At 36.7% G+C, this 15155-nt stretch overlaps 1 protein-coding gene across 4 annotated transcripts in view; it reads left to right on the forward strand.

The window, feature by feature from the left end:
- The window catches only part of FANCL (FA complementation group L), an 87953-nt gene that overhangs the window by 13265 nt on the left and 59533 nt on the right, over positions 1-15155 (forward strand). For 2 of the 4 annotated variants that reach the window (XM_069583261.1, XM_069583265.1), the window contains 3 exons: positions 786-844; positions 3034-3094; positions 8785-8841. The exons of 1 other annotated variant lie outside the window; for it this stretch is intronic. In XM_069583261.1, coding sequence (XP_069439362.1) covers positions 786-844; positions 3034-3094; positions 8785-8841 — 177 coding nt within the window. The remainder of the gene's footprint in view (positions 1-785; positions 845-3033; positions 3095-8784; positions 8842-15155) is intronic. One more of the 4 variants, XM_069583262.1, reaches the window with a different exon arrangement.

Below are 15155 nucleotides of genomic sequence, written 5' to 3' on the forward strand. Positions count from 1 at the left end.
TTCAAGAATTTTATTACTCTTTTTCATTTTATACTGTTGGAGTAAAAGATTATATTTCTGTTTGTCTTTTTCTGCTTACCTTTGCTTAGATTTCATGTGTATTATGCTATTTAAGGTACAAAGTTTAAGCTGCTTTCCCATTCACTTTCTCAAGAAAGTAAAACAGTATATTTCTCAGAGAACTGTCCTTCTTTCCTTAGAAGGACTTTTAAGTAAAATTTAGTTTTTTCAGATTATAGTTAATGAATATTTAAATTAAGTAACAGTGTTTCAAGGATTTTATTTATTAAAGGTCTTTAAGTGTGGGAGAACTAAATATACTCCAATTTATGAAAATATTTCTCTGGTATATTAAGATTATTTAAATATTTTCACTTTATTAAAATTTGGAAAACTACAAATATGGGGTATGTCATGATTTTTTCTTCTATTTCCAAATCAGTTTGAGGGAATTTCTTTTTTCTTGAATTTATTTCCTAAGAAATAACATTTAATTTTCTCCTTTATGTCTGCATAACAATTTGTTAGTATTTCTTATTTATGTGAATGACTTTTTCTTTAAAAACAAAATCCTGTCTCAGTGTTTTGATTACCCAATAATCACAAAAGTTTCTGACATATTTTTCAGTTATTTTCCCTTAAATGCACTATTTTGTTGGTTGTATTTTAACAAGAATTTGAATAAAGTTGATACCTTTTAGAAAATACAGGAAAATGTTGCCTTTTTTATGTGATTCTGATTGACTTCTCTTAATTTGAGTGAAGCTTTTTAATATTTTCCACAGGGAAGAGATTTCCACCTTAGACTATTGCTGCCCAAAGATTTACAGCTGAGGAATGCCAGGTAATGTGGTATTTTGTTATATACTCTACAGGCATCTTGGTGGGATGGGCAGTCACATCTGTATAAACTGATTCTGTTTGTTAGAGTTCTGCTTATTAATTAGTTAGGCAGAAGCATTTCTGATTTTTACAAATCAGTGTGCTTTTTAAATGATTTTCTGTGATGTTGAAGTGCTCTTCAACAGCAACACAGTCTAGTTTACTTTTTATTTAAAGCAGTAAACAACAAGTGAAAATATTTGGAGAATAGAAAATAATTAGAAAACTTTGTTTCCAACTTTCTGACTGATGTTAATTATGTGTATGTTCAGGCATGGGAAGCCCCACAACATCAGTTCTGCCCTGATAGAAATTAGGTGTCATCATGGGCTATAGGTATTGACAGCCCTTTAAGGAATGTCAAGAGATGAGAATAGAAATTTAGGTAGCACCTAAAATCTAATTTCTGCTCCAAAATTTTTCTGAGGGTAGGAAAGGAAGAAGAATCCAGAGACAGTTATGAGTAGAACTGACAGGATTTTGTGACTGATCAGAAGTGGGAGATAAGAGGGAGACAGGAGTGGAGGATTCTTTGCAAATTCCTAACTCAGATCACTAAGCTAGAGAAGAGGTCACAGATGGAAGAAGTTGAAGGAGAGTTGTTTTCAGGCATATCAGATGTGAAGTATGAACAGGAGATTTTAGTAGGTAGTAGTATTTTGGTTGGAGAAGGAAATGGCAACCTATACTCCAGTACTCTTGCCTGGAGAATTCCAGGGACGGAGGAGCCTGGTGGGCTGCCGTCTATGGGGTTGCACAGAGTCGGACACAACTGAAGCGACTTAGCAGCAGCAGCAGCAGTGTTTTGGTGGGGAACTTAAGCATGAAGCTTGGAGTGGAGATGTGTGTAGAAGTCACAGTAGTCATGGGATTTGGGGCCATGAATGTGGATAGGTTTTCCTGCATGGATAGAGTGAGAAGAGAAAGCTAGTGACATAATCTGGAGGGCATAACAATATTTAAAGGTGCAGTAAATAAAGAAGACCTTGAAAGAAGACAAAGGATTGAGAAGATTTAACAGGAAAACCTGGACAGTTGTTTCTGAAACCAAAAAAAGAGCAGCTTAAAAGTCAGAGTGGTTAACAGTGTTTAGTGTTGCAAAGGGGTCAGGTTCGATTGCAGGTTTCATGTAGTGGTTGAAGTCGGCTTGTATTGGGGTTTTTGGAGTGGGTAGAAAGGAAATGTAAACAGTATAAACTACTTTGAAGAACAGGAATGGCCAGAGAAAGGTGTGCAGTCAAGGAAGAGTTATAATTACATATTTTCTTAAAAATAAGATTTGCTTAAGTTACAGAGGAAAAAACGCTAGTGGAAAGTAAGGATACCACAGTAAAGGAGTAATTAGTGAATTGATGTGACTGAGCTGGTGGCAGGAGGTGGAAAGTACATTTGAAGATGGGGTTCCCCATGGGCAGTCGAATGAGCTATTCTGCCCTTGTGACAGGAGATAGCAGAGAGGATGTGGGTTAGCAGACCAGAAAAGGAGAGTCATGATGGTTTGAAAAGACCATGGTTGGGAAAACTCAGACTTTCTACTTTTAGGTAAGTAAAAGCATTTCTAGAAGAGTTACCTAACAGTGTTAAGAATGCAGCTGAGGGTGAGACAGTAGATAGTTGAACATTAATTTATCACTACTTACACAGTTAAAAGTATATATGTCCTTAATCTGGAATTTAAGGAAGATTAGATTGTTATAATGGACACAGGAGCCTATGGGGCTACAGTCCACGAAGTCTCAAACAGGCAGACATGGCTAAGCCAGCACAAACACAGATTATTATAATGCATTTGGTTTCTCAAATACAAGTTCTGTAAATTATGATCAAAACTGTTGGTTTTATTTAACCTATCTTGGAAAAGAATCCAGTTCAAGAAAACGTTGCTTTGGATATGTTAAAGTTAAAAAAAAATATACTGTTTGTTTGCATGTCATTTGCTGATTGCAGTCATTTATATTTTGAAATAAAGTTAGTACCAACAGTGTGAAGACATGATTTTCAACAGTACTAGCGGTAAAAATTTTATTAACTTGTCAGAATTATGTTTATGTCATTCTTTTCTATGTATGTACATATTAGAGTTAGCATACAAATGTTTTTTTCTTTTAATTCTAAACATGAACAAACCATTATGTTCCATTAAAATTTTAGATTACTATGTAGTTGGCAGCTGAAAGCAGTACTTAATGGATATCATCACATAGTACAACAGGTAAGTCCTTTTTTTAAAAGATTTGTTTTAAGTGAGGGTAGTTAGTTAATCTGATCACATGGACCAGAGCCTTATCTAACTCAATGAAACTATGAGCCCTGCTGTGTAGGGCCACCCAAGATGGATGGGTCATGGTGAAGAGTTCTGAAAAAATGTGGTCCACTGGAGAAGGGAATGGCAAACCACTTCAGTATTCTTGCCTTGAGACCCCAATGATCAGTATGAAAAGGCAAAAAGATAGGACACTGAAAGATGAACTCCCTAGGTCGGTAGGTGCCCAATATGCTTTTAGATGTCAGTGGAGTAGTAACTCCAGAAAGAATGAAGAGACGGAGTCAAAGCAAAAATACCACTCAGTTGTGGATGTGACTGGTGATGGAAGTAAAGTCTTATACTGTAAAGAGCAATATCGATAGGAACCTGGAATGTTAGGTCCATGAATCAAGGCAAATTGGGAGTGCTCAAATAGGAGATGACAAGAGTGAACGTTTAAATTTTAGGAATCAGCAAGCTAAAATAGACTGGAATGGGTGAATTTAACTCAGATCATTATATCTACTACTGTGGGCAAGAATCCCATAGAAGAAATGGAGTAGCCATCATAGTCAACAAGAGTCTGAAATGCAGTATTTGTATGCAATCTCAAAAATGACAGAATGAAATCTGTTCATTTCCAAGGCAAACCATTCAATATCGCAGTAATCCAAGTCTATGCCCCGACCAGTAATGCTAAAGAAGCTGAAGTTGAATAGTTCTGTGAAGACCAACAAGACCTTCTAGAACTAACAGCCAAAAAGGATGTCCTTTTCATTATAGGGGACTGGAATGCAAAAGTAGGAAGTCAAGAGATACCTGGAGTAACAGGCAAATTTGGCCTTGGAGTACAGAATGAATCAGGGCAAAGGCTAATAGAGTTTTGCCAAGAGAACACACTAGTCATAGCAAACACTCTCTTCCACAAACACAAGAGAAGACTCTACACATGGACATCAGCAGATGGTAAATACCAAAAACAGACTGATTATATACTTTGCAGCCAAAGATGGAGAAGCTCTATACAGTCAGCAAAAACAAGACCAGAAGGTGTGGCTCAGATGATGAATTCCTTGTTGCCAAATTCAGACTTAAATTGAAGAAAGAAGGGAAAACCTCTAAACCATTCAGGTATGACCTAAATCAGGTCCCCAACAGTTATACAGTGGAAATAGATTCAAGGGATTAGATCTGAAAGACAGAGTGCCTGAAAAACTATGGTGAAGGTTCGTGACATTGTACAGGAGGCAGAGATCAAGACCATCCCCAAGAAAAAGAATTGCAAAAAGGCAAAATGGTTGTCTGAGGAGGCCTTACAAATAGCTGTGAAAAGAAGAGAAGTGAAAGGCAAAGGAGAAAAGGAAAGATATACCCATTTGAATGCAGAGTTCCAAAGAATAGCAAGGAGAGATCAGAAAGCCTTCCTCAGTGATCAGTGCAAAGAAATAGAGGAAAACAATAGAATGGGCAAGACCTGAGATCTCTTCAAGAAAATTAGAGATACCAAAGGAACATATCATGCAAAGATGGGCACAATAAAGGACTGAAATGGTATGGACCTAACAGAAGCAGAAGCTATTAAGAAGAGGTGGCAAGAATACACAGAACTTTACAAAAAAGATCTTCATGACCCAGATAACCACGATGATGGGATCACTCACCTAGAGCCACACATCCTGGCACGTGAAGTCAAGTGGGTCTTAGGAAGCATCACTATGAACAAAGCTAGTGGAGGTGATGGAATTCCAGTTGAGCTATTTCAAATCCTACAAGATGATGCTGTGAAAGGGCTGCAGTCAATATGTCAGAAAATTTGGAAAACTCAGCAGTGGCCACAGGACTGGAAAAGGTCAGTTTTCATTCCAATCCCAAAGAAAGGCAATGCCAAAGAATGTTCAAACTACCTCACAATTGACCCTCATCTCAAGCACTAGCAAAGTAATGCTCAGAATTCTCCAAGCCAGGCTTTAGCAGCACATGAACTGTAAACTTCCAGATGTTTAGCTGGATTTAGAAAAGGCAGGGGAACCAGAGATCAAATTGCCAACATCCACTGGATCATCGAAAAAGCAAGAGGGTTCCTGAAAGACATCTACTTTTGCTTTATTGACTATGCCAAAGCCTTTGACTGTGTGTATCACTTTCATCAAGAGGGTCATTAGTTCTTCTTTATTTTCTGCAATAAGGGTGGTGTCATCGGCATATCTGAAAATCTTGATTCCAGCTTGTGCTTCATTCAGTCCAGCGTCTCTCACGATGTACTTTACATAGAAGTTAAATAAGCAGGGTGACAGTATATAGCCTTGATGTACTCCTTTTCTGATTTGGAACCAGTCTGTTGTTCCATGTCCAGTTCTAACTGTTGTTTCTTAACCTGCATACAGATTTCTCAAGAGGCAGGTCAGGTGGTCTGGTATTCCCATCTCTTTCAGAATTTTCCACAGTTTATTGTGATCCACACAAAAGGTTGTGATCCAGTCAAAAGGTTTGGCATAGTAAATAAAGCAGTAGATGTTTTTATGGAACTCTTTCTCTTTTTCTATGATCCAACGCATCTTGGCAATATTATCTTGTTCCTCTGCCTTTTCTAAAACCAGCTTGAACATCTGGATGTTCATGGTTCATGTACTGTTAAAACCTGGCTTGGCAAATTTTGAGCTTTACTTTGCTAGCGTGTGAGATGAGGGCAATTGTGAGGTAGTTTGAACATTCTTTGGTATTGCCTTTCTTTGGGATTGGAATGAAAACTGACCTTTTCCAGTCCTGTGGCCACTGCTGGGGTTTTCAAATTTGCTGGTGTATTGAGTGCAGCACTTTGATAGCATCATCTTGTAGGGTTGAAATAGCTCATCTGGAATTCCATCACCTCCACTAGCTTTGTTCGTAGTGATGCTTCCTAAGGCCTGCTTGACTTCACATTCCAGAAGTGTGGCTCTAGGTGAGTGATCCCATCATCGTGGTTATCTTGGTCATGAGGATCTTTTTTGTATAGTTCTTCTGTGTATTCTTGCCACCTCTTCTTAATAGCTTCTGCTACTGTTAGGTCCATACCATTTCTGTCCTTTATTGTGCCCATCTTTGCATGAAATGTTCCCTTGGTATCTCTATTGTTTTCCTCTATTTCTTTGCACTGATCACTGAGGAAGGCTTTCTGATCTCTCCTTGCTATTCTTTGGAACTCTGCATTCAAATGGGTATATCTTTCCTTTTCTCCTTTGCCTTTCACTTCTCTTCTTTTCTCAGCTATTTTTAAGGCCTTGCCAGACAACCATTTTGCCAAGAGACGTTAGGAATTTACTAAATATGCTCTTTTTAAAACCTATTTTGCAAAGTATTATAACACACTGCATTATGTAGGTTTTTTCTTTATCAAGCATTTTATGGAACCATATTTTATGTAAAATATTTTCCGTCTAAAATCCTCAGCACATTTCCCGGTAGCATTTGTGTTGAAACTTTATTTCCATGTTTGGAACTTCAGGGCCTTCAAATGCATTCACTTTCTCTTCCTGAATAGTGGTGGTACCAAAAGTATCCCAGGACCCTTTTAGGAGTTGTAGGACATCTGTGGCAAAAGTGTGATTGTAGTTCAAGGAACAGAACTACAACAACAGAACTAGCAACAGAAAAGTGGGGTGGAAAGCACTTAGGATCAGGCCTGCATATGTAATAAGAGTAGATGTAAAGGCAGCATAGATGAAATATAGGCAGGATTTATTTAGTTACTTTAATTTTTTTTTTTAATTTATAAGTTATACTTTAGACACACTTCACCCACTTTATCCATATCCCTACCCAAATTCAGTTATTCATAATGTTTAGGTTCCTCTTCCTGAAAATTCTTTTAATGATTAGAGAAACAAGCAAATCAGTTACTGAAGCAATTGAAAATAATGAAATACCTCTTGTAGAAAAGTAGATGCAAATAGAGCTGCCTTTCTTTTAATGGTTTATTAATTTGTGTGTTTTTCCTGATCTTCTGTTTTCTCTATCTTAAAGCAGGTTATTATCTATGGTAAATGACAATGACAGTTACTCTCACTTAAAGCAGTACTGAACCACAAAGAAATACAGGAAATAGTTTGATTTGTAGAAAGTAGACTGTCATTGCTGGCAATATAATTACAGCATATTTTTAAGGGAATGTTTACATGATTTCTCTTTGTGTTCTCTCCACCATCCCCTCCCCTTTCACTGAGACTATATTGTATGCTAAAGTTTAAGAAATGAATCTGAGATAGCTAAATAGCTTGAAGAAAAACTCTTAATGAAGACTTAAGATTCATAAGTTTTTCTCCACCAATTCACCAAGAGAGCTCCTAGAAAAAGTCCCAGTTATGTATCTTCCCCCTTGCCCTCCAATACTATAGAACCCAGTATTAGTTTTAGTCTTTGTTTTATTCCAAAGTCCAGGTGAACGTTACTGTTCTTTCCTGGTGTCATTTTTAACTTCATTAAATATGAGTCAGGGCTGGAGATGTGGTCAGCAGTCTTTTCTGTGAAGGGCCAGGTAGTAAATTTTACAGGTTTTGGGGACCCTAAGATCTCAGTTATGACTACATAGCTCTGCCCTTGTAGCACAGAGCAGCTTTGACAAGTGGTAAATGAATAGGCGTGGCTGCATTTCATCACAACTCTATAAAAACAGCTATTGGGCTGGATTTAGCCTCTGAGCTGTAGTTTGCACACTTTTGGTATAATTTATTACTTATCACTAGTCAACTACAGGGGAAATATATAGAAGAAGGGAAAGTCAAAGATTTGTTCTGCACACTTGTGCCCTACCAAGCTACATTAAGGTATGAATCATATGCCTCGTGTATTGCTGAATACTTTAGATTATTATTTTTCTCCTCTAAAAACTGAAATTTACATATCAGCTTCAGAACTGTGTGGTGGTAGTGCAGTGCATTATAAAAAGTAGCAAAAATAACATTATTTTGATTTGAAGCAGAGAAATGATGTAGATTTATTTAATAAAGCAATTTTAATGAGAATCTTTTTGCTTTTATTTTATAATAATTTTCTTTTAAGAATCAAAGATTTCTAGGAAATGGAGCCCTGACACTTTAACACTGTACTTCAGAAGTTATTTACTTTTTGTCGTATTATTGTAACTGTTTTACCTTATTGAAAGATTGACTTCTTTTGAATTAATACAGGTTAGTTGTGAAAGGACAAAATTAACAATTATAGGCAGTCTTTAAGGTCAAAGAAAAAATTAAAATAGACAGTATTATTGATTAGTTAATTCATTATTCTAACTAGATTTACTTGTATGGATTTGCCTGATTTTTATATTTTATACTCCTCTTGACATTCCAGTCATACTATTTTTTTTAATAGTGCTGCGGTTTGCTAGATTTGCTAAACTTGACAGTAGTCTGTGCTGAATAAATAGAGTAATGTGTGAGACTTTAAGTGCCATGCTTACATAATTCAGCATATCTCACCAAATTAGATTTGAGGGTTTTAATTACTCTTTCAGAATGAAATTGGTAGAAATAATAGTGTTGATGACCAATAATTCAATTCTTATACTTTTAAGATAGCTAATATTTTTTTATATTTATATGGACTTTAAAAAATTTTCCATTTCCAGTGCATGGAATATTCATTGTACACATGAAATTAATTAAAAATATGTTTTGGTCTAGAGAATGCAGCAGTCTCCTGATCTAGTGAGTTTTATGATGGAGTTGAAGATGCTTTTGGTAAGAATTTGTTTTCTAACACTGTCATCATACTCTGTAAATCTGGTGTGTTTTTGTAATTCCTTTAAAAACTAACATTAGAATTTAAAACTTCTCAACTCTCAGTCATTTAATGTTTTATTTTACTCGTGCATAAATGTGGATGGTACTTTTCTGGAACTGCAAGAGGAATAGAATTATGTGTAAGAACCAATTTGATGGGTACACTTGACACTAGACCTGGACAGGTTGTGAAGAAATAAAGTATACTTCTGGTCTGTTAGAGAATGTAACATCAACAGAGATTAAAAAATCACTTAAAGATATGATGAAAGTGAAAGTGAAGTCGCTCAGTCGTGTCCAACTCTTTGCGACCCGGTGGTCTGTAGCCCACCAGGCTCCTCTGTCCAAGGGATTCTCCAGGCAAGAATACTGGAGTGGGTTGCCATTTCCTTCTCCAGGGGATCTTCCCAACCCAGGGATCGAACCCAGGTCTCCTGAATTGCAGGCAGACACTTTAACCTCTGAGCTACCATTCATATGCAATTACAGATTTCTGAAAAACTTGTTAAGCTTCATTACATATTTATGTCAGTTCAGTTCAGTTCAGTCGCTCAGTTGTGTCCAACTCTTTGCGACCCCATGAATCGCAGCACGCCAGGCCTCCCTGTCCATCACCAACTCCCGGAGTTTACTCAGACTCAGGTCCATCGAGTCAGTGATGCCATCAAGCCATCTCATCCTCTGTCGTCCCCTTCTCCTCCTGCCCCCAGTCCCTCCCAGCATGAAAGTCTTTTCCAGTGAGTCAACTCTTCACATATATATATAGTTATATACAATTGATTATTCAGTTCAGTTCAGTTCAGTCCAGTCGCTCAGTTGTGTCCGACTCTTTGCGACCCCATGAATCGCAGCATGCCAGGCCTCCCTGTCCATCACCATCTCCTGGAGTTCACTCAGACTCACATCCATCGAGTCAGTGATGCCATCCAGCCATGTCATCCTCGGTCATCCCCTTTTCCTCCTGCCCCCAATCCCTTCCAGCATCACAGTCTTTTCCAGTGAGTCAACACTTCGCATGAGGTGACCAAAGTACTGGAGCTTCAGCTTTAGCATCATTCCTTCCAAAGAAATCCCAGGGTTGATCTCCTTCAGAATGGACTGGTTGGATCTTGCAGTCCAAAGGACTCTCAAGAGTCTTCTCCAACACCACAGTTCAAAAGCATCAATTCTTCGGCGCTCAGCCTTCTTCACAGTCCAACTCTCACATCCATACATGACCACTGTAAAAACCATAGCCTTGACTAGACGGACCTTCGTCGGCAAAGTAATGTCTCTGCTTTTGAATATACTGTCTAGGTTGGTCATAACTTTTCTTCCAAGGAGTAAGCGTCTTTTAATTTCATGGCTGCAATCACCATCTGCAGTGATTTTGGCCCATGAAGTGATGGGACCAGATGCCATGATCTTCGTTTTCTGAATGTTGAGCTTTAAGCCAACTTTGTCACTCTCCTCTTTCACTTTCATCAAGAGGCTTTTTAGCTCCTCTTCACTTTCTGCCATAAGGGTAATGTCATCTGCATATCTGAGGTGATTGATATTTCTCCCAGCAATCTTGATTCCAGCTTGTGTTTCTTCCAGTCCAGCGTTTCTCATGATGTACTCTGCCTAGAAGTTAAATAAGCAGAGTGACAACGTACAGCCTTGACGTACTCCTTTTCCTATTTGGAACCAGTCTGTTGTTCCATGTACAGATCTAACTGTTGCTTCCTGACCTGCATACAGCTTTCTCAAGAGGCAGGTTAGGTGGTCTGGTATTCCCATCTCTTTCAGAATTTTCTACTGTTTAAGTTAACTGTGGATAAATTGGCTTCCTAGGTGGCGCTAGTGGGAAAGAACCCATCTGCCAATGTAGGAGACATAAGAGACATGGGTTGGGAAAATCCCCTGGAGGAGGGCATGGCAACCCACTCCAGTATTCTTGCCTGGAGAATTCCCATGGACAGAGGAACCTGGCAGGCTACAGTCCATGGGCTCGCAAAGAGCTGGACATGATTGAAACAACTTAGCATGCATGGATACATAAGATACTTGATTAGCAAAAGAAGGAAGACTACAGTAAATACCCATGGACCCATGAGCAAACTACAAAGTTTTGCCTAAGATATTTCTTTACCTACCTACTCTTTTAGGAGAAGGGGACTGGAGCATTTTAAAAGGTTTCCTACATTCTGAATTTGGTTCATTAGATATTCATGCTATCTTTTAACATATTATACTTTTTTTTTTGTAATCTAGCAGTTAAATTAGAGGTCTGAATGAAGTTGCATTCATTTCTCCTGATAATAATACTTTATGCTCTGTACTTCTTACTCAGCATAGGAGGTACATGGTGTCTGGTAGTTCCTCATTTAATAGAGTTAAGATTAGTCAATAGGTTTAGATCCATCCAATATAAAGTTTCTGATCAGCCTATCACCAACTGATTTTAGCTTCCAGTGGTGGTCATTAACTACATCCACTGTTTTGTTAGGGGTTGCAAATGGTGATTTAAAAAAATCCATCATCTACATTTATTAGCTGAAAATTTCACAGAAAAGAAGTTCCCCTCATCATTTATTTGGTAAATTTGAGATCTTGCCCATATTGGAATAAGGATAAGTGCTTGATTTTTTTCCTTTTTTTTAAAAATCAATTTTAAGAATAATGAGTTGGTACCTAGGCATTCAAAGGGAACTAATGATTTTTTTATTATTATGAAACCATGTATTTTAAAATATTTTATTAACTTTAGTCCATTGCGAATATTATTGTTTTTAATGCTTAAATTTTACCAGTTTTGGTCAATATAAGTCCTTTCATGTTGGCTCCTGAGTTCTTTTAACACAATCTAAGCTTCGCTTTGTGGCACCAGTTGCTCCAGTTCCATTCACTTATCCTGTTTTACCAAAGAGATATGGTTTCTTTGTAGGAAATGGTATTTGGATGCCACAGTCTTGAAACTGGCATGTTCATTGCTATTTGTTGTTCAGGCACTAAGTCATGTCTGACTGTTTGTGACCCCATGGACTGCAGCACCCCAGGCTTCCCTGTCCTTCACTATCTGCCAGAGTTTGCTCAAACTCAGATCCATGGAGTCAGTGATGCCATCCAAGCATCTTACTCTCTGTCACCTTCTTCTCCCCCTGCCCTTAATCTTTCCCAGCATCAGAATCTTTTCCAATGAGTCTGTTCTTTGCATCACCTGGTGAAAATATTGGAGCTTCAGCATCAGTCCTTCCAGTGAATAGTCAGGGTTGATTTCCTTTAGGATTGACTGGTTTGATCTCCTTGCTGTTTAACGGATTCTCAGAGTCTTCTCCAGCACCACAATTTGAAAGCATCAGTTCTTCAGCACTCAGCACTCCCTTCTTTATGGTCCATCTCTCACATCCGTACATGATTACTGGAGAAACCATAGCTTTGACTGTTCAGACCTTTGCTATTACTTGTTTTCATTTCAATATTTTCAATTTACATCTGGCATAGGGATTTTACTTCTTTGACTTTTATGCTTATATCTCTTTTCTCTTAAATCTGAGTTTTCATTTCTAGTATTTCTTTTTTATTGAAGTTCTGTTGATTTACAGTGTCGTGCCAGTTTCTGATGTATAGCAGAGTGATTCAGTTATACACGTATATACATTCTTTTTAATATTCTTTTCCATTATGGTTAATCACAGGATATTGTATATAGTTCCCTGTGCTGTGTAGTAGGACCTTCTTTATCCATTCTAAATGTAATCATTTGTATCTACCAAACCCAAACTCCCAGGCCATCTCTCTCCCTCCTCTCCTACTCCTTGGCAAGGACAAATCTGTTCTCTGCGTCTATGAGTCTGTTCCTGTTTGGTAGATGGGTTCATTTTGACCAGATTTTAGATTCCACATGCAAATGATACCATACAGTATTTGTCTTTCTCTTTCTTAGATGTCACTTAATGTGGTAATCTCTATTTGCAGCCGTGTTGCTGTGAATGGCATTATTATTTTTTAATAGTTGAGTAGTACTCCATTTTATTCATGTACCACATCGTCTGTATCCATTCATCTGTTGATGGACATTTAGATTGCTTCTATGTTTTGGCTGTTGTGAACAGTGCTGCTATGAAAATAGGGTGCTTCTGTCTTTTTGAGTTAATTTAGTCTGGTTAAATTCCCAGGAGTAGGATTGTTGGATCATGTGGTAATTCTAGTTTTAGTTTTTCTTTTCCATTTTGAGTATTAACATAGTTATAATTTTATGTTTTACTTATGCATTTCTCACATCTATAAAATATTTCTTATATTTGTTTTATAAAATTACAATGCCACTATATTTCTACTAACAACTGAAAGCATTTTGTTATTTCTTTGTGGTTCTGTTTTCTTTTTATTGTTAGCAGCAGCTGCCACATATTGAGAACTTAATTTACTTGCTAGATTTGTTTTGAATTCTTTTCTTTAATATTCATGACAAAGGCTTTGGTGAAAAGTTTGGGATGAAATGAAAGTATTTAAAAAGTCACTTTCTAAAGTTTAAATTTTGACTTATAAATTTGTAAACTGTAGTTAATAAGGTTTATCAAAATTCATTGTAAATTTTGTCAAAGGCTACAACATGATAACCTTAAAAAGGTAAGTTGAAGTAGTGAAACATTTTGGTTTACCTCTCCTTGACATTGGACAAAAGTTGAAAAAGTTTCTTTTGACTTTTTATCATAATTTCGATAAGCCGTACAAATAGGACTAAGAGAACCTATGTGGCCCATTAGGTTTTACTATGAAGCTAACTAAGTTAAGCTCTAATGGTCATTTAATTTTGAAGAAATATTCATTAGTTTAAAATAGTGTGGTTGATCTCTAATTCACAGTAGTCTGTATAGTACATTTGTTTTTACTTTCCTAAATAAGATCCTGTACTTTAACTCTCTAAAATTGTGGACACGGTTGGTGATACTATTGCACATTTGTGGGAGTCTACCTAAAGATGTAAGAATTATTAGTTTATTTATTGGGTTGTATTATTAGTAATAGGGTTAACCGAATATAATCCCTGGTGAAAATATTAAGATTGTTGCCCAAATGAAATCAGTAGCTGTTGAACTTTTTTCAGGACATTTTGTTAAATTTCTCTTGGAGTTTCCTAGTGCTAACTAGGCATATAGTAGGAGTTTGATACATATTTATTAAATGAACAATTATATTTTAAAAGAACTCAATAGGTAGATTATTTTATTCCTTTTTTAGAGCTGAGTCACTGAGTGCCTAAGGCCTCAAAACTTGGAATTGTTTAAAGTTAGGATCTAAACTCATGGTTTGTAAAGCCTATGTTCTTTCTTCTAAGTACCTTTGCTTCATTCTCCACAATTCTCTGTCTTTGCCCTTTTCTCTGTTATGGTTCTAGAATAGGAATAACTTGTCTGACCCAAAGTAGAAGGCAGAGTTAGCACATGTCATAAATCTAGGGTTAAAGTACTCTTTTATCCAAGTACATTATTGTCCATTTGTTTTTATCTTCAGTATATATGAATAACAGTAATTAATATTTTTGAATTGAAAAAAATTTCCAAAGAAATACTGTGTAACTCTTAACATGTTTGTAAATACAGGCACTGTACTGACTCCTGTTAGTAGTATTTGTAACAGGAGAATCTTAATACTGATAATTTTTGTGGACCATCAGGTTGTTTATATATAGCACTAAGTAGTTTATGAAAAGGCAGTATACTTTTTGTCTTCTAGGAGCTTCCTTTCTGATTCAAATTGACATTCTAGGCCTTACTAACCAGTTTTCAGGGTTTGGTTTGTTTATTTTTATCCTAAAGCAGATTCAGAACTGTATTTAAGTAGTTTCAGTTAGCAGTCCTGATTTTTGAAATGTTGTTTTGTAAAAATCTAGTCTTTTCTAGTGTTAATTTAGTAGCCTTCTATCCATGTTAATAAACATATTTAAGTGAATAAAAATGTATACATTTTATTAGGGTTACCAGAAATCTTTATAATTTTAGACTTGTTCTTATGTTGTTTTGTTATTATATCTGTTTTTTTAAATTTTTATTTCTTTAATTTTTATAATGTGCTTAGTCATGTCTAATTGTTTGCAACCCCATGGACTGGAGCCAGCCAGGCTTGTCTGTACTTGGGATTTTCCAGGCAAGAATACTGGAGTGGGCTGTCATTTCCTTCTCCAGGGGATCTTCCAGACCCAGGGATTGAACTCTGGGTCTCTTGTGTCTCCTGCATTGGCAGGTGGATTCTTTATCACTGAACCATCTGGGAAGCCTGCTTTTTATAATACCTTTTAATAATCCAAA

Source organism: Ovis canadensis, chromosome 3, assembly GCF_042477335.2.
Source record: "Ovis canadensis isolate MfBH-ARS-UI-01 breed Bighorn chromosome 3, ARS-UI_OviCan_v2, whole genome shotgun sequence".
Classification (NCBI taxonomy): domain Eukaryota; kingdom Metazoa; phylum Chordata; class Mammalia; order Artiodactyla; family Bovidae; genus Ovis; species Ovis canadensis.